Raw genomic sequence first — 23,481 nt, forward strand, 5'->3', positions numbered from 1 at the left:
AAATAATAAGTCTATGAGTAAATGACTGGCTATCACTCTTCCACTCAAAACCATACAACCACACATATGCACACAGGTGCGCACATATGCACACACACACACACACACACACACACACACACACACACACACACACAGGTGAGTGGCATTTAAGACTGATCCTGAAGGTAATTAGGACTTGGAGAGGCAGGAATGGGGAGGGAACGGCATTTCAGGAGAAGGAACAGCATAGGCAAAGTCTCAGAGTCAGGAAAACCCTAACCCGGCTGGGTGTGGAGACGTTGTAAGATGCAGGGAGAGGTAGGGACCTGGGTGGAGAGTTCAGTGGGAAAGAGACCACGTCAGGTCTTCAAATCTAGCCTGTTTGCCCCTCAGTTTGGACTGTGGAGAGGAATCCTAGGTCTTCATACTGTGGAGAAAGTGGATGATAATGGTGTCCCGAGACTCAGTGTTGAGGACGGAGGGGGAGGCAAGAGACAGGTGCATTAGAGGCCCGGGGAAAAGAGGAGGCCGCAGGAACAAGCAGGGTCAGGATGGGGAGGAGACGGGAGCTAGGATGAGCTTAGAGGGAGGATGGACAAGACCAGGTGATGTAGTGGACCAGGCAGAACAGAGGGAGGTCACGGTGGAGAACCACACCCCCGGTTCTGGCCTTAGAGATGAGACCATGCCAGCCATGTGAGGGAATCCCCGCAGAGAAGAAGGTTCAAGAGGAACGTGGCAGCTCAACCTCGGCCGTGCTGAGTGAAGCAATCCTGGGGCCATCCTGGAGGAGGTGATGGTGGGATGTTGGGTGGTGAGCTGCCCACATCACTCACCTGAGGGATTAACTGGGGGTGGTGTTGGCCTCCTCCACGCCCCCTGCAGGCCTGGCTTCTCCTTCCTGACGAATCTCAGTCTGAGAGAAGACACCGGGGCCTTTCGGTCGGGTCCTGGGAATGCAGGGCCAGCTGATTCACTCCGGTTCCCAGTTAAGGGGCTGGAGGGCAGACGAGGTGGGAGAGTGCAGGTCTGGCCCCGTAGACGGCTATGAGCACAGCAGGCGCAGCCCGTCCTGTCCTGGACGCTGTGGAATCCTCACACCTGGTCAGCCTCCCCCCTGCCCTGCCCTCTGACCTGTTCAGTCCCTCCTGCGCTGGTTCTGGGACTCGGCCACAACCCCCACCCTCCTCAGGCCTCCCCTCCCCCTGGGGCAGTGCTCACACGAGGACGATGAGGCGAAGGACGATGGATTTGTGGATTCATGAGCTTGACTGCTACACCGTGTCCTCTGCTCCCGGCTGGTCTCTGGACATCGGTCCCCCAGGCCCCCCTGCGTCACCGCTGTGGCACCCCATGTGCCTGAGCCGCACGCTACCCCGTGCCCTGGCCTTGCGGCAGCTGGACAGCGGGCTCTGGGGCTGCCTGCTCGGGGACCAGTGAGCCAAATGGCATTGAGGGATTAGGGTCCACTGTGCAGCCCCTGGACACTCACCCTGCAGAGAGAGGCTCAGGGAGGCGTGCTGGGGGCCCACCGCACTCCGAGCTCAGCAGGTGTATTCCTCTTCATCTCTCTCCTGTGCCTGAGGCAGCTCCAGCACCCCAGGGTTCCAGGGCTTTGAGGAGCACAGGGTCAGCTCCCCAGGGCCCAGCTCAGCCTGACTGGGGGGGTTGCTGTTGACACAGACCAGGTGCAGGGACTGGTCCTCCAGGACTGTAAGAGATGAGCCATTCTCCAAGGGCTGTGGTGGCGGAGAAAAAGAGACTGAGGGTCAGAATTACAAAGAAATTGATACAGGTGGACACCAGCAGAGAGGGGCAGACACAGACACACAGACATGGACTGAGATCGAGACTCTGGGCGCCTCCCTTTGGGAGAGGGACCCAGGGAGAGGCACTGAGCATAAGCCCAGAGGCTGCTCAGGCCCCTTCTTTCTCTGCACTTTATCTCTGACATAGCTTTATCTCTGCCCGGATGGACTCTGTCTGGCCAGATTCAGGCCCCAGGAAGCACAGACGGAGGGTCCTGGGCCTTCAGGACACCCGTGCACGTGGTCATTCCTGCCCTAAATGCCGCGTCCTTCCATCAGGACCCACACTGACCCAGCAAACTCTGTCCTTTCTTCGGATTTCCACTTGATACCTGTTTACTGACTTAACGAGTCATCTCCAAGGGGACTTAGTCTTACATTTTTTTTTTTTTTACATTTATTTAGTTTTGAGAGACAGAGAGAGACAGAGCACGAGGCAGGGGGAGGGGCAGCGAGAGAGAGGGAGACACAGAATCTGAAGCGGGCTCCAGGCTCTGAGCTGTCAGCACCGAGCCTGACGCGAGGCTTGAACTCACGAACCGTACCCCAAGGGGTACCCCAAGGGGTCTTACTCGTAGAAACTCATGGTCTGGTGGGGAACAAGGACCCAGGAACAGGAGCTCCCAACACCACCTGACTCATGTTGAGGTGGTGGGGACACTGGGCGGGCAGCCTTGGAGCTAGCAATGTAAATGAGACTGGCAGATCCAGGAGGGCCTCCTGGAGGAGGCAGCTTCTGAAGTCAAGTGTGAGAGGCAAGCAGGGGCGGCAAAATGATGACAGGGCTGGGAAGGGCACGGCAAGAAGGAGGAACAGAGAGTGCAAAGACAACCAAGGACAGAACACGTCCAAAGAACATCTAAGAGGACCTACCGAATCGGTGCTAAGGAGTGTGGGATAGAGGAGGGCCTTCAGAGAGGACACCACAGGAGGAAAGGCAGACAGTTTATTTTTACAAACTCAAAGTGGTGTGTGGGGGGGTGGCACCTGGGCGGCTCAGTTGGTTAAGCCACTGACTTGGGTTCAGGTCATGATCTCGAAGTTTGTGCGTTCGAGCCCCACATCTGGCTCTGAGCGGACAGCTCGGAGCCTGCTTGGGATTCTCTCCCTCTCCCTCTCTGTCTGCCCCTCCCCCCCCCAATAAATAAATAAACATTTTAAAAAGGTACAAACTGGGGTGCCTGGGTGGCTCAGTCGGTTAAGGGTCCAACTTCGGCTCAGGTCATGATCTCACAGCTCGTGAGTTTGAGCCCTGCATCAGGCTCTGTGCTGACAGCTCACAGCCCGGAGCCTGCTTCGGATTCTGTGTCTCCCTCTCTCTCGGCCCCTCCACTACTTGCATTCTGTCTCTCTTTTTCTCTCAAAAATAAGTAACCATTAAACGTTTTTTTAAAAATAACATAAAATAAACATTAAAGGTTTTTTTATAAAGGTAAAAACTTCCAGTTATAAAATAAGTAAATCCTGGGGATGTAATGTACAACAAGGTGATTATAGTTAACAATACCGCGTTGCATATTAGAAAGTTGCCGAGAGAATAGATCTTGAAGCCCTCAAAACGAGAAAAAAAAAATTGTAACTATGGACGATGATGTTCCTAGTTTTACCAAGGCGATCATTTTGCAACATATACAAATATCCAATCGTGACGTTACACACCTGAAACTCATAAGCTGTTATATGTCAAGTTGTTATGCCTCAATAAGAAAAAAATTGAACACGTGACCCAGCTACTTAACTTTCAGGAATTTATCCCAAAGGCATAGACACACACCTGAGAAAGTGGGTACGAGTAGGAGATTATCGATTGCAGCGTTTCCGTTAATAGAATAAAACGAACGCCGTGATGTCCCGTTAGTGGAAGGCGCACGCAGAAGCAGAACCCGCCCACGTGAAGGAACACTGCGCAGTCACAGAGCAGAAGGAGGACAGTCTGTGTCGCTGACGGCGAAGGGCCCCTTAGATCCTTGGCAAACACACGGAGGCTCAGAGCAGCCTCTGGACACGAGACACTTTCCGGGAGGGAACTGGACATCTGAGGCCGACTTTGCCGGGCGTCATGAATACGTGTCCGTGTGAATAGATTAGCTGTTCAAAAGCACTCAGATAAACGGTTGGCAGGAAAACAAAAGGTGAGGGCGTCCGGAGGTGCACGATAAGGGGCAGTTCTGCCGGGCGAGTGTTGCCCTGTGCTTGCTCTCCTGATAACAGGGGGGAGGGCAGAAGTGGGGGAGGGAGGGGCCGAAGGGGACAGCTGCTCACAGGGCCATGGGGGCCGGGGAGGGGGAGGGCCCCTGGGGGACCCACAAGAGGGACCCGGCCCTGCCCTTGCTCCCTGCACCCTAGGAGGAGCCCCTATCCTACCTGTGCCGTTTTCTTGGAAGACAGTGACGGTCAAGTTCCACGGAGAATCTGGGACAGAAAGACATGGCAGATTGGCGTCAACGGAGAGGGCTGGTGGACATTGGCCCTCAGTCCCCACGGGAGCTGCAGGAATGGGAAGAGGGTGGAGATCCTCCTGACCCCCTCCCAGCCCACATTCCAGGACCCGACACCCAAGGTCCCAGGCCCTGACCCCCCAGCCAACTGCCCTCAGGACCCCATCAGGGATCCGGGTGGCCCTGGCCCGGTTCTCACAGGACACGTTGAGGTGAATGGTCCTCATTGTGGTCACTCGGTCCCAGGCAAGGTCACCTGACAGGTGAGGTCGGTGCCGTGGTCCTGGAGCCGTGGGGTGAGGGTGAGCACAGAGGAGAGGTGGGTCTTGGGGTCCAGGGAGGCGAGGGCTGCTGACGTCCAGGAGAAGATGGGGGGCACGCCCCACGCACAGGCCCAGGGCACAGAGCAGGTCAGGTTACTGGGGCGTCCAGACTCCAGGGTCCCCGAGATAAGGATGTCAGGTGTCTGGGTCAGGGCTGGGGGGAGATGGGGAGACACGGGGATCAGGAGGAGGGTCCGAGGTGCAGCCTTGAGAGAAGCCTCAAGCTTTGGACCAGCCCCTGCCTCTGAGCCCCAACCTGCATTACCCCCAGCCCCTCCCGGGTTGTCCTGGGACCCCCAACCTTCCCCTGTGGCTTCTCCCACAATCTGCTCCTTACCTGTCACACGCACGGAGAGCTGGTCCCGTGTGTAAGTATATCTCACAGAAGGCCCCCTCTCCACCCTAAAGACGTATGTCCCCGAGTCCCCTCTCCGTACGTCTCTGATGTCCAGGGAGCAGTCGTAGTCCTGGGGGTTTCCGAGGAGGCGGAATCGGCCCTGGGGCTCCTGCCGCACTTTTCCATCTGGGTTGTTTGTGGCCACTAGAACATCCTGTTGTACACCGGCCCCTTTCCGGAACCAGTAGCCGAGAGCTGGGGTAGACTCAGACCAGCCTTCCCGGGGATAGAAGCATCTGCAGGGCACTCGCACACACAGGCCCTCCTGCCCCTTTGCGTCCTGCACTTGCAGCCAGTAATCCCCCTGTGGCCCCCTCCCGGCCCCCCTCTGGCCCTCGGCCCCCTCCGTCCCCCAGAGCAGGACCAACAGCAGCAGAAGCATGTCTGGGCTTGGAGGTGCCAGGTCCCTGGGTAGCCTGTTTCTCCGGGTCTGTCTCTCAGAAGCTAAGAGCTGCAAGACTGAGAGGAGGCCCCGACAGGAAGGTGACAGTGATGTCAGAACAGTGGCCCTCGTCAGAGAAGGAACCTCGCACGCAGACGCTGTCAGGGCCGGGACAGCCCTTGGGAATCAGCCATCCACCATCGCATCTCCACTGCTGGGGACCCTGGGCCTAGAGGCCAGAGAGGGTGAGAGCCTCGCCCAAATTCACACCCTGTGCAGGGCTCGAGCCCCATCTCCCGCCTTCCTGCCAATGCCCCACCCTTCTGGGGTCATTTTTTTGCAAAGTGAAAAAGGGTTCCTTCCTTTGGGCCAGACCACCTGAATCACAGGCCGTACATGTCTGTGGAAGTCAGTGTTGCCGGTGGGGCGGGGGGGGGGGTGGGTGGGCATCAGGACCTGGGAGATGGGGGATGGGGGAGGCTAGAAGGGGGTGTGAGGAGGCCCACTGTCCTCCCTCCCTCGGAATCCACGTGGTGGGCATCCCTTCCCTGCTCACGAGGTCACACACTAGCCCCGGGCTAGTCAAGAGTCACTGTAAAACAGTAAGTGTCCAGCACCTGGAGCTCTCTGTGACAAGTAACTGTAATTCTGTGATTATTTGTGCTTTGTGTATTTCAAAATTCCATTTGTAGATGCCTACATATTACACTTGTATATTTGGGGTGTGTGTGAATTAAGCCTTTTATCTTTATGAAGTGCCCATTGTTTTTAATGTTTGTTTATTATTTATTTATTTATGTTTATTTATTTTTGAGACAGAGAGAGACAGAGCATGAACGGGGGAGGGGCAGAGAGAGAGGGAGACACAGAATCTGAAGCAGGCTCCAGGCTCTGAGCTGTCAGCACAGAGCCCGACGCGGGGCTCGAACTCACAGACCGTGAGATCATGACCTGAGCTGACGTCGGACGCTCAACCGACTGAGCCACCCAGGCACCCCGAATGTTTATTTTTGAGAGAGAGGGTGCCCGCACGAGAGGCGGAGGGGCAGAGAGAGAGGGGGGCAGAGGATCTGAAGCAGGCTGGAACTCACGAACCTTGAGATCATGACCTAAGCACAAGTAGGACGCTAAACTGACTGAGCCACGCAGGTGCCCTACAAAGTGCCCATTCTTTTTTTTTTTTTTAATTTTTTTTTCAACGTTTATTTATTTTTGGGACAGAGAGAGACAGAGCATGAACGGGGGACGGGCAGAGAGAGAGGGAGACACAGAATCGGAAACAGGCTCCAGGCCCCGAGCCATCAGCCCAGAGCCTGACGCGGGGCTCGAACTCACGGACCGCGAGATCGTGACCTGGCTGAAGTCGGACGCTTAACCGACTACGCCACCCAGGCGCCCCCAAAGTGCCCATTCTTAGTGCCTTTTGCCTCAAAGACTCATTCATCTGATTTTAGGACACCAACACCAGCTTTCTTTTGTTTAGTGCTTGCATGGTGCATGGTATCTCTTTCGACATCTTGTCATTTCAACCTTTCTGAATCTTTCCATTTTATTTTTTTAAGCCTATATATTTGAGAGGAAGAGAGAGAGAGAGAGATACCATGCAGGGCGGGGCAGGGAGAGAGGGAGAGAGCATGCCAAGCGGGCTCTGCCCTGTCAGCACAAAGCCTGATACGGGGCTTGAATTCATGAACCGTGAGATCACAACCTAAGTCAATTTTGGAAGCTTAACCAACTGGGCCATCTAGGTACCCCTACATTTTATTTTATTTTATTTTATTTTATTTTATTTTATTTTATTTTATTTTAATTTTATTTTTATAATTTTTTAACATTAATTCATTTTTGAGAGACAGAGGGGCACAGAGAGAGGGAGACACAGAATCCAAAGCAGGCTCCAGGCTCCGAGCTGTCAGCACGAGCCTGATGCAGGACTCGAACTCACAGACTCTGAGATCATGAGCTGAGCTGAAGTCGGATGCCCAACTGACTGAGCCACCCAGGCGCCCCTACATTTTATTTTTTTTAATTAATTTTTATTTTATTTGAGAGAGAGGGGATGCACAAGCAGGGGAGAGGGGCAGAGAGAGACAGAGAGAGAGAGAGAGAGAAAATCCCAAGCAGACTCCAGTGCAGAGCCCGACATGGGGCTCGAACTGATGAAACTGTGAGATCATGACCTGAACCGAAATAAGAGTTGGACGCTCAACTGACTGAGCCACCCAGGCGCCCCTGAATCCTTACATTTTAGTTGTGTTTCTCTAAACACGGGGAGGCAGTCTTTCATTAACTTATGTTGCCTTGCATTCTCCAAACACATAGGGAGAAGTCCATTCTCTTCTGAGAGGAGATGGGGGGAGGGGGGAATTTGACCGGCCAGGACACACTACTTACTGTCCAGTGGGAAGCTGGACAAGACACCAGGACACTAGGAAACTAGAAGGAACTGGCAGAAGGGATATGACCAGGACTCTCAAGGTGACTACAGGAGTAGGGTCTTTAAAGGGACAATTTCAGATAAAATGAGGTCGCTAGGGTGGGCCCTAATCCAGTATATCTGGCGTCCTTGTAAGAAGAAGAAATTGGGGAGCCTGGGTGGCTCAGTCGGTTAAGCGTCCGACTTCGGCTCAGGTCATGATCTCATGGCTTGTGAGTTCGAGCCCCGCGTCGGGCTCTGTGCTGATGGCTCGGAGCCTGGAGCCTGTTTCGGATTCTGCGTCTCCCTCTCTCTGCCCCTCCCCTGTTCACACTCTGTCTCTGTCTCTCCCAAAAATAAATAAACATTAAAAAAAATTTTTTTTTTTAAAAGATGCTTTTCAAATTTTTTTTTTTAATTTTTTTTATTTTTGGGACAGAGAGAGACAGAGCATGAACGGGGGAGGGGCAGAGAGAGAGGGAGACACAGAATCGGAAACAGGCTCCAGGCTCTGAGCCATCAGCCCAGAGCCCGACGCGGGGCTCGAACCCACGGACCGCGAGATCGTGACCTGGCTGAAGTCGGACGCTTAACCAACTGCGCCACCCAGGCGCCCCCCCAAAAAATTTTTTTTTAAGAAGAAGAAATTGAGGGGCACCTGGGTGGCTCAGTTGGTTGAGCCTCCAACTTCAGCTCCGGTCATGATCTCATGGTTCATGAGTTGGAGCCCTGCACTGGGCTCTGTGCTATCAGCAGAACCTGCTTCGAATCCTCTGTCCTTCTCTCTCTCTCTCTCTCTCTCTCTCAAAAAAAAAAAAAAAACACATTAAAAAATGTTTAAAAAAATAAAAAGAAGAAGAAGAAATTGAGACACGGACACACAGAGGGAAGACCAGGTAAGTTCACAGGGAGAAGACGGCCATCTACAAGCCAAGGAGAGAGACCTCTGCTGACACGTGATCTCAGACTTCCAGGCTCCAGAACTAGGAGACGAACAATTCCTCACTTGTATGTCTTGATCTCTGAGTACTCGGTGTTGATGCCTTCCTGTTCCCGAGGCTTCAGCTTGGGAAATCGGAGGAAAGCATAGTGGAGTTCCTGTTCTTCTCCTGAAACGGGGCTGGTCCCAGCAGGAGCTGGGGGGTCTGCAGGGATGTCTGTCCAGACCCGGTGCCGATGCGCCTGAGTGGAAGGAAGAGGAGGAATTTGGAGCCAGTCAGCAGGGTCTGGGAGAAAGCAGCCAAGGGCCAGAAGGGGTCGGGCCCTGATGGAATTTTTATCATTCACCCATTCATTTATTTTTGAATGTTTAATAATTAAGGTTGGCCAGCCCTTAGTCAGTGTTTACCTTAACTGCATTACGTTTTTAAAATTTTTTTTTTAATGTATTTATTTTTGAGGGAATGAGAGCAGGGGAGGGGCAGAGACAGAAGGGAACAGTGGACTCCACACCGACAGCAGAGAGCCCAGTGAGGGGCTTGAACCCATGACCTGTGAGACCACAACCTGAACCAAAGTCAAAGTCAGGTGCTTAACCAACTGGGCCACCCAGGTGCCCCTACTTTTTTTTTTTTTTAAAGGCTGGGAGAAGATATTATTATCACATTCATCACACAAATAGTAAAACCAAGGCTAAGAGAGATTATATACATACATTGTCCTAAAGACACCTATCTAGGGGCGCCTGGGTGGCTCAGTCGGTTAAGCGGCCGACTTCAGCTCAGGTCATGATCTCGCGGTCCGTGAGTTCGAGCCCCGCGTCGGGCTCTGTGCTAACAGCTCAGAACCTGGAGCCTGTTTCAGATTCTGTGTCTCCCTCTCTCTCTGACCCTCCCCCGTTCATGTTCTAGCTCTCTTTGTCTCAAAAATAAATAAAACGTTAAAAAAAATTTTTAAAAAATTAAAAAAAAAAAAAAAGAGGGGCGCCTGGGTGGCGCAGTCGGTTAAGCGTCCGACTTCAGCCAGGTCACGATCTCGCGGTCCGTGAGTTCGAGCCCCGCGTCAGGCTCTGGGCTGATGGCTCAGAGCCTGGAGCCTGTTTCCGATTCTGTGTCTCCCTCTCTCTCTGCCCCTCCCCTGTTCATGCTCTGTCTCTCTCTGTCCCAAAAATAAATAAACGTTGAAAAAAAAAAAATTAAAAAAAAAAAAAAAAAAAAAAAAGAAACAGACACCTATCTATATAAATGCACCACTGGGGCTCCTGGGTGGCTCAGTCAGTTAAGCATCGGATCTTGATTTGGGCTCAGGTCATGATCTCAGGGTCGTGAGATGGAACCCAGCGTCAGCAGGCTTTGTGCTCAGCACAGAGCCTGCTTAAGATTCTTTCCCTCCCTCTCTCTCTCTGCCCTTCCCCTGATCACTCTCTCAAAATAAAGTAAAATTAAATTAAATTAAAATAAAATAAAATAAAATAAAATAAAATAAAATAAAATAAAATAAAATAAAATAAAATTAAAATAAAATAAAATAAAATAAAATAAAATAAAATAAAATAAAAATAAAATAAAATAAAATAAAATAAAATAAAATAAAATAAAATAAAATAAAATAAAGGCACCACTGAGCCAGGACTCAAAACCAATTCTTTCCAATGATAGTACCGTCCTTTGTCCAGCCAGTGTGTGAGGTGCAGTGCGTGGGGTGACAAAGAAAGCAGATAACAGTTCCTGGTACCACACAGCTTATGGTTTCCTAGGAGAGGCAATTACTAAACAAATAGAAAACAAATACGTTCCAAGTTCTACATCTGGGTTAGGAGACATTTAGAAATATGAAGCAAGGCAGGGATGACATATCCCGTTTCTGGACAAGCTCTAGAAGATGGCGCAGAGGTCAGTTCCCGCAGTCAAGATGGCAACCAGACACCCTCGCCCACACCTGCTCCCTGCCCGTGACACCCCCAGGCGACAGCAGCAAGAAACAAGTTCTCACAGGGGCGCCTGGGTTACTCAGTCGGTTGGGCGTCCAGCTCTTGGTTTCGGCTCAGGTCATGATCTCGAAGTTCGTGAGTTCGAGCCTTGCATCTGGCTCCTCGCTGACAGTGCAGAGGCTGCTTGGGATTCACTCTCTCCCTCCCTCTATGCTCTCCCCCCCACTTGCAAACTTTAGCTCTCTTTGTCTCTCAAAAATAAATAAATAAGCTTAAGAAAAAAAAAAAAGAAACAAGCCCTCACACAGGCGCTGAGAGAGGCAAAACGAGAAGTAATTCTCGGATTAAGAGGAAACTGTTGGGCATTTCTCTGGTCTCTGGGGACACAAGCGGGAATGAAACAATAGCTACAAAACAAACCGCTCTTAGGACTTACTCGCTAGAGGAGGTAACGACTCTGACTGTAGTAATGAACGCTGTGCTTACCCCGTGCCAGCTAGTGTTCTAGACACTTCTTGTAACTACCCTCTATACTCTTAACATTCCCATGTCACCAAAAATAAACGGAGGTGTGTGCCACTTGCCCAAGGTCACCCAGTTTGCCCGTAGGGAAAGATGGGATTTGAATGCAGGAGTCCGGCTCCGGAGTCCATGCTTTGAACCACTATACTGTACTGACTACAAGAGACGTTCGCTTAAAGGAAAAAAATTGAGAATTTGAAGGTAAAGAAATGGAAGATATATGTCGTGATTCACGACAAGATGGGGATTTAGCTCATGTTAAGGGTTCCGCTCCCCAAGATCCACCAAGGAGAAACAAGACGGGGAATTACGTAAATTAAACTTTTAAAATGATATGGGGGGGGCGCACCTGGGTGGCTCAGTCAGTTAAGCGTCCAACTCTTGGTTTCGGCTCAGGTCAGGATCTCACAGTTCATGGGATCGAGCCCCATGTTGGGCTCTGTGCTGACAGCATGGAGCTTGCTTGGGATTCTCTCTCTCTCTCTCTCTCTCTGCTTGTGCTCTCCCTCCCTTTTGAAGTAAATAAATAAACTTAAAAAAAAGATTTTGTGTGTACTTGTTCCACCAGTTATGGAGAGAAGAGTTTGAAATAATCAGCTACGATTGCCAGTATGTCTATTTCTCTTTGCTGTTCTGTCAGTTTTCAAGTATCCTTATTTTGATGAATGGTGCTCTGTTATGGAAGGAATACATGTTTAGGATTTTTGTGTCTTTTCATGAAGTGATAGAAACCAGATAAATTAGTAAATATTGCATGATTCCTTTTTTTGTTTTTAGTTTTTTTTTTTTTTTAATGTTTATTCACTATTGAGAGACAGAGAGGGAGCATGAGCAGGGGAGGGGCAGAGAGAGGAAGACGCAGAATCCGAAACAGGCTCCAGGTTCCAAGCTGTTAGCACAGAGCCTGACACGGGGCTAGAACTCACAAACTGCAAGATCATGACCTGAGCCGAAGTTGGACACATAACTGACTGAGCCACCCAGGTGCCCCTGCATGATTCCTTTTATATAAAGTCCCAGAAGGGACAAAAGTAATCCACAGTGATAAAAATCAGTGATTTCTGGAAAGGTTGAACTGACTGGGCAGGGGAACAAAGGAATTTAGGGACATGATGGAAATGTTCTACATCTTTTTTTTTAATGGTTTATTTCTTTTAAGTTTATTTATTTATTTTGAGAGAGAGCTAGAGAGAGAGCAGGGGAGGGGCAGAAAAAGAGAGAGACAGAGAATCCCAAGCAGCTGATAGCACGGAGCTCGAACCCATGGGGCTCGAACCCATGAACTGTGAGATCATGCCCTGAGCCAACCCAAGAGTCAGACGCTTAACCACCTGAGCCTCCCAGGTGCCCTGGAAATGTTCCACATCTTGATCGAGAACATGGTTACAGGGCAAACACGTTTGTCAAAATTCACATTCAAATGGGTGCATTTTATTTTACGTAAAGTGCATATAATAAATGAGGTTGATATTTATCTACCATTGACAGTGGTAGATTTGAAGGATGCAAAATGGGAGTGATGCGCAAAGTGTGACTTCGGGGTGCCCCAGTCTCTACCCTAGGGCTCGAGTCACCACTTCCCTACTCAGTGGGTCTCACCCACACTAAGCTAGGGCCCTTACGCTTCTGGGTAACCAACGCCACAAGAAAAAGGCTAATATTCCAGGGGAATGCGATACTCTGACATAGGAGGCATAAATGCCCCTCAATGAGCAACCGGATTATATCCACACTCCATCAGAAGCAGAAGGATTAGAGCAGTTGAATCAATAATTTAAAACTGGAACTGGAGCAAGTGTTAGATGTTAAAAAGGGAAATGCTCGACTATTCGCTGAGGGCGGCTTCCAAAAGGCATAGGCTGGATAGGAGCTCGTGGTCTGACACTCACCCCAGAGCCTGAGTCACCGGCTGAGTTCAAATCCACGATTTGTACTGGCTGGGCTGCTCTCTTCCTGAGGGTCTTCACTCTAAGGAAACAGCCCCAGGACTTTCAGCCTGGTTATTTGGGGCGTGCAGTGGGCAGACCATCCCCTGCATCCCACAAAGAGCATAGAAGGAGGCAGGTGGGTGTGGGTCCAGTCTCCAAGTGCTTCCCCTAATCCAAGAGCTGAACCAGGGGCTGGGAAGAGAACCCAGGCTTGGCCCGATTGGCTACGGGATGCTTCACTCCACCACGCAGCCTCCTTCCCTGGCTCTTGGAGTTCCCAGCAGCCCGAGTTCCTCTAGCTCGGGCTCTCTAAGATTCCATGACCTCATGCCCTTTCCACTCCAGGCCTCTCCCTCCATCCCTGGAGCCCACTTTCACCTGAAGATGAGACAAAGGCAGAGAGAAAGTAGCAGGGTCATGATGCCCGCTCCCCCGACGGCTCCCAGGACGCCACTGGCCCTGGGTTCTGGCTTATCTGCAGAAAATTTGAGTTCTGTGTAATCTCCAGTTCCAATACATGACATCCTCCAACCCTCCACTTCTCTCCCTCCGTGTCCCTTTAGTATAACCCGCCACCCATCACGTGGCATTCCATTGCCCTGTGGACGCTGGACTGGCCCCTTCCCCTGGCCTCAGGACTAAAGATCTTAAGCCTACAGCTGCTCCATTTGGGGCCTTAGGTGCCTCCCCACCCCAGCCCCATCTCTCTGAGGCTCTTGGGGGCTGAATTGTGTCCCCTGCCAAATTCCTATGCTGAAGTCCCAGCCCTCTGTTACACCCCTCCACCCTCACAATGTGACTTTCCTTGCAACAGGGTCTTTACAAAGGTAATCAAGTTAAAATGGGATCGCTAGGGTGGGTCCTAACCCAACATGACGAGTGTCCTCATAAAATGGGGATATTTGGACACAGACGCACACCCAAGAGGGTGCCAGGAAAACATGAAGGCGGAGGAGGGGTGATGCTTGCACAAGCTGAGGAGCATCAAAGATTGCCAGCAAACACCAGAAGCCAGGGGGAGGCTGGAACAGTTCTCACAGTCTCAGAAGGAACTGATCTGTGGACACCTTGATTCTATCCAGAACTGGGAGAGAGTAAATCTCCATTGTTTGAACTGCCCAGTGTGAGGGACTTTGTCACAGCTTCTCTAGCGAGGGATGTAGTGCAAGGACCAAGCTCCTAGTCCTCCAGGTAACACCCCCCACCCACCCCACCTCCCCACAGCCCCCAGACCTGGCCGCAGCACCAGGACGGCGGTGCTCTGGGCCCCCGTGCTCATTCCGGGCCTCGCAGCTGAGTCTGAGGTCAGAGCCCAGCGGCCCCCTGAGGCTCAGGGAGCTGTTGGCCCAGGGCCCCTCGGAGCTGGAGGTGACCGTCAAGGAGGCGTCGCTGTGGTTCCCCTCCAGCAGCCCCTCCCCCAGCCGCCAGCGCAGGGTGGGGGCTCGGGCGGAGCAGGTGCAGCCCAGCGCCTCGCCCTCCCAGGAGCAGGAGGGGCCAGCAGCCGCGGGGGGCCTGCAGGGTGGGGGAGGGGCAGGGTCAGCGACGCCTCTGCTCCCCAGGCCCCGGGTGTCCCGCCCCCCCCCCCCCGGGGGTCCCCACACTCACAGACCACAGAGAGAAGCAGGGAGACGTGCTGGGAGCCCAGCGAGTTCTGAGCTCGGCAGGTGAGGACTCCTTCCTCCGCAGCCCCGACTTGAGGCAGTTCCAGGATGTGGGTCCTGTACATGGGGGTGGCATTCAGGGCAGGGGACCCCCGGAACCAGCTCAGCTCGGCGGGGGGGTTGCCGGCAGCAGCACAGAGCAGCCGCAGGTCCTGGCCCTCCCTGATGAGAAGGGATGAGGTGTTTTGCAGAATCTCTAGGGCTTTGGGGGAGAGAGATGCAGAGAGGGAGAGAGGAGTTGGGTGAGGCCGGTGACTCTCTCCTCTTGTGATGTCCACACTCGCTCTGAGGAGGGGACTGGCAGAGTCCAAGCAGCAGGCCTGCAGTCGAGGCCGGGATGATTTGCCCGGGAGCTGCCCCACCGTCCAGCAGATGGAGGCCCGAGGGCTGAGACAGGGGATACATATGGTGCACAAACATTAACTTCAGGGAGTCCAAGTTTGTGCAGGCCTCTGGCCGGCCCACCGCTCCCTTTGTCTGAATTCAGTGTCCGGCTTCTTGTATGTGTCTCAGGCCTGTTCCTGGCCAGCAGAAGCTTGAGAGCCAAGTAGGGCTGTCCTGGCAGAGCCCGGGTTTCCACCCCAGCCACGGAGAAAAGAGGTTCTTTCCTACCTATTCTGTTTCCTTGGAAGATCCTGATGGCCGTGTTCTGTGGAGCATCTGGACAGAAGGATGAGGCTGCCTCGGCTTTCATGGCAACGGAGGAGTGGGTGGTGGGCCATTCCCCCAGGACCCGGGGCCACAGATAAGGGGATTCCCTTCCCGCTTAGCTACCAAGACCCCATTGTTAAACCACAGCCTAGCTCTGCCCTGGCCCCACCTCTCAGGCACCTGGGTGCTCCTGGCCCTCCACTCACAGGTGACATTGAGCTGGATGGTCCTTTCCACCATCACACCAATTGCAGGGAATTGCACTTGACAGGTGAGGTTGGTGCCGTGGTCCTGGGGCCGTGGGGTGAGGGTGAGCACTGAGGAGAGGCGCGTCCTGGGACCCAGGGAGGTGAAGGCGGCTGACGTCCAGGAGAAGATGGGGGACATTCCCTGCTCGCAGGCCCAGGGCACAGAGCAGTTCAGGTCCCCGGGGCGGCCGGACTCCAGGGTCCCCGGGGTAAGGATGTGAGGTGTGTGGGTCAGAGCTGGTGAGGACAGACACAATGTTGGGGCCCCTCGGTGTTTTGTCAGCCCGCCCCAGTGTCTTGTCATGCCCGTCTCCACTCCACACCACCCCCAAAAGGCACAGAACCTTCATTTTTCCATCTCTGATGCCCCACACCCTGGGGTCTTTCCCTGGGCCCCTCCCATACCTGTCACATTCAGAGAAAGCATATTATATAGATAGGAGTGTGTTTCGACATGTAAGAAGTAAGTCCCACTGTCCCCCATGTTGACATCTGTGATGTACAGGGAGCAGTCCTCGGTCTGGGGGTCCCCAAGGAGGAAGAACCGGCCCTGGGTCCTCTCATGCAGCTTCCTGTCTGGTTTGTTTGTGGCCACTGGAGGATCGTAGTAAACATCTGCCCCTTTCTGGAACCAAGATATGGAGATGAATCCAAAGCTAAACCAGGGCCAAAAAAATTTGCAGCGCACGTGGACACACAAGCCCTCCTGGACAGTCACAGACTCCTGTAGCTCCAGCTGGTAGCCCAGAACCCGAAGCAGGGGCCCTGGAGAGAGAGGGAAAGACTCAGCTCGGAGCTTCGATGCCTCCCCCAAATGGGGTTCCCTCTCCCCTCAGTTCACTCACCTCCACACAGCAGCAGCAGCCACAGCGGCATCCCTCTGTCATGCCCTGGGACAGTTTGCCTTCTGTGGCCCCTCTGACAGAGAAAGGAATCCGTGTGCTGTGGGAGGACAGAGGAAGTTCAGACAGGAAGCCTGTGGTAGGTACAAGAGGCCACAAACCTAGAAAAGAGAACTTCAGACTCACAGTCAGCTGTGATTAACCTTTGAGATAATCTGGTCTCCTTTCTGCGTGGGGCAGGCGGGTCCTGAGACTCAGAGGAGGCAAGGGTCTTGCTCAAGTAAGGCAGTAAGGAAGGACAGGAGCCCCCAAGCCCTGCCTCCTGGGCTCATGCCCAGTTGTCTGTAGCCAAGAGCTGTTAACTGGACAGAAAGCTGGTCCTGAAGTCAGGTGCGGCCGCTCACCGCTTGGAAATAAATAATAGTCATGTAAACCAGTATAACTGAAACTAATATAATACTGCATGTTAACTATACTGGAATTAAAAGAAAAGAAAAAAAATCAATACTCGAGAGATGAGTCGATGGTGCTTTATTCAGGAAGCTGGCAACCTGGGAAGACGGCACAGGAAAAGGGAGGGGAGCTGAGTGCAGGAGAAGCAGGTGCCCAAGTGGTTGGTCATGGACCTGATACATGACCCTGAACAGACTGGCTGGCATCCACGGCAGCTGTCTTCGAATGGAGTCCCGCCTCTCTTCTGGGAAAGTCTGGTCCTTCACTGCTTAAGGTCAGTGAGCTGCAAACCTCAAAGAAAGCAAGCTAGTTCTGGTACAGATAACGGGTCTGAAGTCAGCAAGCAAGGAGTGCATTAGCTTGAAGCAAGTTCACCCTTCCAGCAGTTCAGAGTGTTGTTACAATCTCACCTGGCCAGCCCCTCCGGAGAGTCAGAGCCTTGGGACCCTCGTGGAGGTGCCCTCCTCGGGATGGCTCTCAGGCTAGCCTACATAGTGTCAGAGGTATGAAAGAGTCTTCATCTGGACAAGTAACACACACCCTCACTTATGTCGTTCATTCATTCATTCACTCACAAACTATCATAGAAAAAAAAAAAAAGGACAGATTTGAATCAGTCCTGACCCTCAACTAGTTCAAGCAGTGGGGGAAGACAGACAAGCTTGAGCTTTATCTGAAGGCAATGGGGAGCCATGGGAGGTTCTTGAGCAGGAAAGGGGCAGGATCATATAGTAATCAACATGATCCCTCTGAGGCCAGTGTAGGGAAGAGCCAGAAGGGAGAGGCTGGAGGCCAAAAGGTCAGAGAGGAAACTGTTGTGACTTTGGGGAAAAGGAAAACCCAAGCCCACGTGGAGACAGCAGCCTTGGTAATGGAAGCAAGAGTGATTTAAGACACTTTCAGGAACTGAAAATGAAAGACAGGTGCGGTGGGTGGGGGAGGGACTACTGGAGTGACTCCCGGAGCCCCACCCCAACTTCACCCTGACTTGGAGTTCTGAGACCCCACCTCTGCCCTGAGCAGCAGAAACTCCACTTGCATCACTGCTCCAGAGCAGAGTCTTTCTTCCCTACCTGCGCCATTTCCTACCAGGGCCCAACAGCGAGATTCTTATCAATATTTGGACCAGAGAATGACAACATGTTCTAATTCATTGGTGGGAAGGGGCTGGTTTTAATCCTTTGTTTGGATCCACAGAGGGGTGGTGAGGGGAGGCTGTCCGTGGGCTTTTTTCTCCTTCCTCAAGCCAGGTCTCTGGCCAGGCATCAAGTCACATAGGCCCTCGGGGACCCAGGTGTCCTGACCAGCAACAGTAGTAGGTGCTGAGCCAGGTGGTGGCTGGAGCTTAGCTAAGCGAGATACCTAAGTAGGCAATTGAAGCAACAATGAGTCAAAATGAAAGGTAACAACAAGGCCTTTAATCACACACTGCGATGGTATATCGTACAAGCAAGAAGCTAAATCAGAGAAAGCACCTCCCCTTTCCATTTCCTCCCCCCCAGAGAAAGGTGGTTGGGTGCTAAAGGGAAAAAAATATGATTGTCAAGGAAAAAATTATTTGTGACGCTTATTAAGGAAAGGCAAAGACTGTATTTGGGGCCACAGGAACCACCACAATGGGGTGTGGCAGGAGGGGAGAGAGGCCAGTACTCCACTCTGAATACAGTAAGGAAAAGTGGGAATTTATCACCAAGGAGTAGGGGGTGGGTCAGTGGAAGGAGAATTACTGACAGGAAATTACTGCAGGGGGTGGGGGTGGGGAGCTAGGGGTGGAAAGTGCAGAGTCTGGGTGGGGAAAGTGTCTTCAAGTTTTCCTCCTCCTTCCCCCATCAGGGGGCCTCAGTAGAGGCACCTGAAGAACCCAGATAAAGAGAGGTAGGAATGAAGGCAGCTGGCCCAGGGTGCAAAGCATATGACCAGCCAGAGATGTCTGAGTCCTTGACGGGAGGAACTCCCTTCTGGGATTTTGATGCACTGGCTGTCACCAAGTCTGGAGTGGGGAGGGCAGCTTCCCAGCCCCCCACCCCCACCCACAGGGGTCTGCCCTCCAGGGAAAGCCTTCATATTTGCCTATGATCAGGCCTGGAAAATCACATACATGTTTTACCCATGGGCTGACCTTCTCAGATGGTTCTGTCCATCACAGACCTAGGGAGGTCACCTGATGTGTAGTGCTGGGGTTGTGATCTTGGGATCTGAAGACATGAATGAGTACTCAGGGGTGGGGGTCTTGGGGTCTGGGGAGGAGAGAATCATCCTCTTACGCAAGCTCCTGGCAAAGTGCTAATTATATTCTGAATTGACTCTGCACTACATGTTAGAAGGGTGTAGACTTGGGGTATCTGGTACAAGCTGGAGAAGAGGAAAAGACTCAGACCCTGGAGTGTGATCCTGGGTACAACCTCTACAGTGTCCTCTTCTTCTATGAGCCTCAGGGCTCTGTACATCTTCCCCACCCTCTAGATAAGGAGATGAGTTCCCATCTCTGGGGTTCTTTCCTGGGGAGCTTTGGCTATTTGTCATGTTCAGAGACAGTCTCATATATTGGAAACCATATTTCTCTATCCTTTCCTTTTTTTTTTTTTTTTTAGTAATCTCTACACAGGGGTGGCTGGGTGGCTCAGTCAGTTAAGCATCTGACTCTTAATTTCCGCTCAGGTCATGATCTCACAGTTCATGAGTTCCAACCCCCTCATTGGGCTCCTCACTAAGAGTGCAGATTAAAGAAGTAATCTCTACACCCAACATAGGGCTCAAACCCACAATCCCGAGATTAAGAGTTGTATGCTCCACTAACTGAGCCAGCCAGGCGCCCCCATATTTCTGTATCCTAAACTATTTCCACTCGTCTGAATTTGGGGAAATCTGATGCTCAGAGACCAACTGGGGGCCCCTCCAAGAGGAGGTTCTCACTTTTTGGTTTTGATAGGGTCTGTGGCCAGAGAAGGATTATGATGTTTTTCGGATCTGAAGGTGGGTGTGGATGGGTCAAAGTCAGTCCAGAATGGGATAGGAGGCACAGGCCTCCTTTACTGTCACTGATGGAAGGATATAAATCATACTTACACCATCCTCCGGGGACCATGGTAGCAAGCAGAGTGTCTGACCACAGCCCCACTCAGACCTCTTCCTCAGACCTCTCTTGCCCTCACAGTTGTGGCCACCACAGCAGCATTGGCATCTCTGGGGTGCAGAGAATAGTCTAGATAGATTCCCTTAACACTTTATGATTATCCTCTCCCAGCTTGGAGGGGGAGGCATCTGAGGGATGGTAGAAGGGGGGGATGCTTTCTGGATTCAATGGATGGTTTCTGTCCCCAGCTTCTCCCTTCAACAGGGAGACCTCTCTCTCCCTCAGGCCACTGCAGAGGAAGTGAAAGTGGAGCCCTTAACTCTCTGAACCACATTGTGTGTGGGGTGAGGGGGCAGGGGGTTTCCTTCCTCCTGTGCCCCAGAACCCTGCCTCTCAACTTCTGAAAACCAGTCCACTTCTTTCAAGAGAGATGTGGAGTTTAAATGTCTGTTTTCCCCAGATAGGTTTCTGGGAGACCCTCTTTTTTTTTTTTTTTTTAATGTTTAGTTTTGAAAGAGAGAGAGCTTGAACAGGATAGAGAGAGGGAGACAGAGGATCTGAAGCAGGCTCTATGCTGCCAGCAGAGAGCCTGATGTGGGGTTCAAACCCACAGATAATGAGATCATGACCTGAGCTGAAGTCAGATGCTTAACCGACTGAGCCTTCCAGGCGCCCCTTTTGGAGACCCTCTTATGAAGATGGAGGAACAGAACACCAAGACACTCCTGAGAACAAATCCTCTCCATGTCAGACCCACCCTGGAGACCTCAGGAAGTACTGGCTGAACTGTTGAATTCATCTGCAGGGATAGAGGTTGGGACTGAGCCTGGAGCCCTGACTCCAGCTCCAGACTTGAATCTGTAGCCTGGGTTCAGGGTGAGGTAGAACTTGTGACTGGGTCTTAACCTCTTCTCACATTTCCCTTGAGCTCTGCACATACAGAATCTCTCTCCCCTTTTCCCCCACACTCTTCCAGGTGCCACAATTCCTCTCCTCCATGGAGGCTCACTTAGCCTCCCAGTCTCCCATGGACAGTGCTCCATCTCTGAGGTCACAGAACTCTTCCCAATCTAAGCAAGGTCCCACATGTGCCTAAACACTTTGAATGTCTTCCTTGGCTCCCAAAGACGATGCCTCAGTCAGCTCCTGATATTCCATTCCTTCATTTATCTGACAGACACAGAGGCATATTTTTAAACCATCTTTCAGGATTTGGGACACAGCTAGAATCAGGAAAGGGTGGTGAGTCTTGTTCTCAGTCCTCCAGAGCTCCATTTGGGCATTGGCCAGAGACTGAGCGAGAGAGACAGAGAGAGAGAGAAGAAGGAGGAGGAGGAGGAGGAGGAGGAGGAGGAGGAGGAGGAAAGAGGAGGAGGAGGAGGAGGAGGAGGAGGAGGAGGAGGAGGAGGAAAGGGGAGGAGGAGGAGGAGGAGGAGGAGGAGGAGGAGGAGGAGGAGGAGGAAAGAGGGACACGTGGAGAGGAAGAGGGAGAGAGATACAGCAGGAGGGGAGGGAAAGAGAAGGGGGAGGGAAAGGAGGAGGAAGAGATCAGCTTATTGGGGAGAGAATCCCTTCCTGCCTGTAAGAGGTGAGGAAGAGAATAAAGGTTTATCCCAGACAAGGAAGGATCTCTGAAGAGATTGGGGGTGGAGTTGGCCCTGAGAGGCAAGAAACCAAGGGCATGTGAGCAGTCCCACACGAAGGGTATGACTGACCCTAAGGCCCTAATTTTCCGGCGGTGTCAAGGAGTCTAGGAAGGGCAAAGCTAGACTGGAGCGGGGGTGGTGGGCACCTATCCCGTTCAAATCCGTCCGCAAGCCTCTCAATTCTCCCAGAACCTGCCCACCGGGGAGCGCGCTCTCCCGCCCAAAGCTGGATGTGGCACTGTCCGTGGTGCTGAAGCAGGATTCGGTCCCGAGTTCAGGAATATCTGGGCGGTGTGGAAGGGTCTCAGTCCAGGAAAGCTGCTGAGTCAGGACTGGGCCCACCTAGGAGTGAGAAAACCAGGGAGGAGCCGGCCCCTCTCCCTTCTCCTTATTTGCCCCGGAGAATGTCTAGTAGGCTCTGCCAAGCCGCTGAAATCGAAGCTCCTAGCAGCCCATCTCTAGACATCGTGTTCTGTGAGAAAAATAAAGGCCCCTTGGGGCGCCAGGGTGGCTCAGTCGGTTAAACGGCCAACTTTGGCTCAGGGTATGATCTCAGGATTCATGGGTCCGAGCCCTGCGTCTGGCTCTGTGCTGATAGCTCGGAGCCTGCTTCAGATTCTGTGTCTTTCTCTCTCTCTTCCCCTCCCCTGTTCATCTCTCCCCCCCCCCCCCCCGCCCCCTCAAAAATAAATAAACATAAAAAAAGAAAGAAAGAAAGAAAAATAAAACCTTATTTATTAAGGTTCCTGAAAGTCTGCCTCGTAATTTAGAGCAAAATGCATTCCTCATTGATACATTATGTGGAAAGTGGAGATGATTCTTCCAATTCTATTTGAAGCCAACATGACATTTTCCAATGCATTTAAATCTGCAGACACCCCATAAGAGTGCCTGGTATGATGGACTTTCTTTCACTTTTGCTAATTCAAGATTAGAAAAGTAGTTTTATATTTATATTTTCTTTATTTTGCATTGGTGTGATTATAACAACTTTTCCCATCCGTTTCTTTTTTTAATTTTTTTATGTTTATTTATTTTTGAGAGAGACGGAGAGAGACAGAGCATGAGCAGAAGAGGGCAGAGAGAGGGAGACACAGCATCTGAAACAGGCTCCAGGCTCTGAGCTGTCAGCACAGAGCCTGACGCAGGGCTCAAACTCACAAACTATGAGATCATGACCTGAGCTGAAGTTGGACGCTTAACCAACTGAGCCACCCAGGCGCACCGCCCCCCCCCCATAGACTATTTTTTAGAACAGTTTTAATTTTACAGAAAATTGAGCAGATGGTACAGAGAGTTCCCATATATATCCACTTCTCATCACGGTCTCCCCTATTATTAACATCTTGCATTAGCATAATACATTTATTACAATTAAGGACTCAATATTGATACATCATTATCAACTAAAGTCCATAGTTCAAACTAAGGTTCTGTTAGTGTATTGTACAGTCTTATGGGTTTGGACAAAAGCATAATATCATGTATCCACCATTACCCTATCTTACATACGTGTTATCATATATGCATGACATATACTCATCATATATAACATGCAAATATATTTGTGTATAATAAATACATTTTGGGGGCGCCTGGGTGGCGCAGTCGGTTGAGCCTCCGACTTCAGCCAGGTCACGATCTTGCGGTCCGTGAGTTCGAGCCCCGCGTCAGGCTCTGGGCTGATGGCTCAGAGCCTGGAGCCTGTTTCCGATTCTGTGTCTCCCTCTCTCTCTGCCCCTCCCCCGTTCATGCTCTGTCTCTCTCTGTCCCAAAAATAAATAAACGTTGAAAAAAAATTTTTTTTAAAATAAATAAATAAAAATAAATAAATACATTTTG

The 23,481-nt window shown here is 51.7% G+C and overlaps 2 protein-coding genes across 2 annotated transcripts; both read right to left on the reverse strand.

The window, feature by feature from the left end:
• LOC147573778 (sialic acid-binding Ig-like lectin 8) lies at window positions 1-5,330 on the reverse strand. The gene is given in 6 exon segments (XM_086690593.1): window positions 1-932; window positions 1,204-1,721; window positions 4,155-4,202; window positions 4,428-4,466; window positions 4,469-4,705; window positions 4,889-5,330. Coding segments are annotated over 5 exon segments (855 nt in total). The 3' UTR covers window positions 1-932; window positions 1,204-1,632.
• A 3,042-nt stretch (window positions 5,331-8,372) lies between these two features.
• LOC112851187 (sialic acid-binding Ig-like lectin 6) lies at window positions 8,373-16,631 on the reverse strand. The gene is given in 10 exon segments (XM_086688433.1): window positions 8,373-8,928; window positions 13,027-13,105; window positions 13,444-13,540; window positions 14,299-14,335; window positions 14,337-14,577; window positions 14,667-14,928; window positions 15,339-15,386; window positions 15,584-15,862; window positions 16,031-16,390; window positions 16,471-16,631. Coding segments are annotated over 10 exon segments (1,614 nt in total). The 5' UTR covers window positions 16,502-16,631; the 3' UTR covers window positions 8,373-8,748.
• Window positions 16,632-23,481: the final 6,850 nt, after the last annotated feature.

The sequence above is a fragment of the Puma concolor genome, chromosome E2 (assembly GCF_028749965.1).
Source record: "Puma concolor isolate L17-30 chromosome E2, mPumCon1.1.hap2, whole genome shotgun sequence".
Classification (NCBI taxonomy): domain Eukaryota; kingdom Metazoa; phylum Chordata; class Mammalia; order Carnivora; family Felidae; genus Puma; species Puma concolor.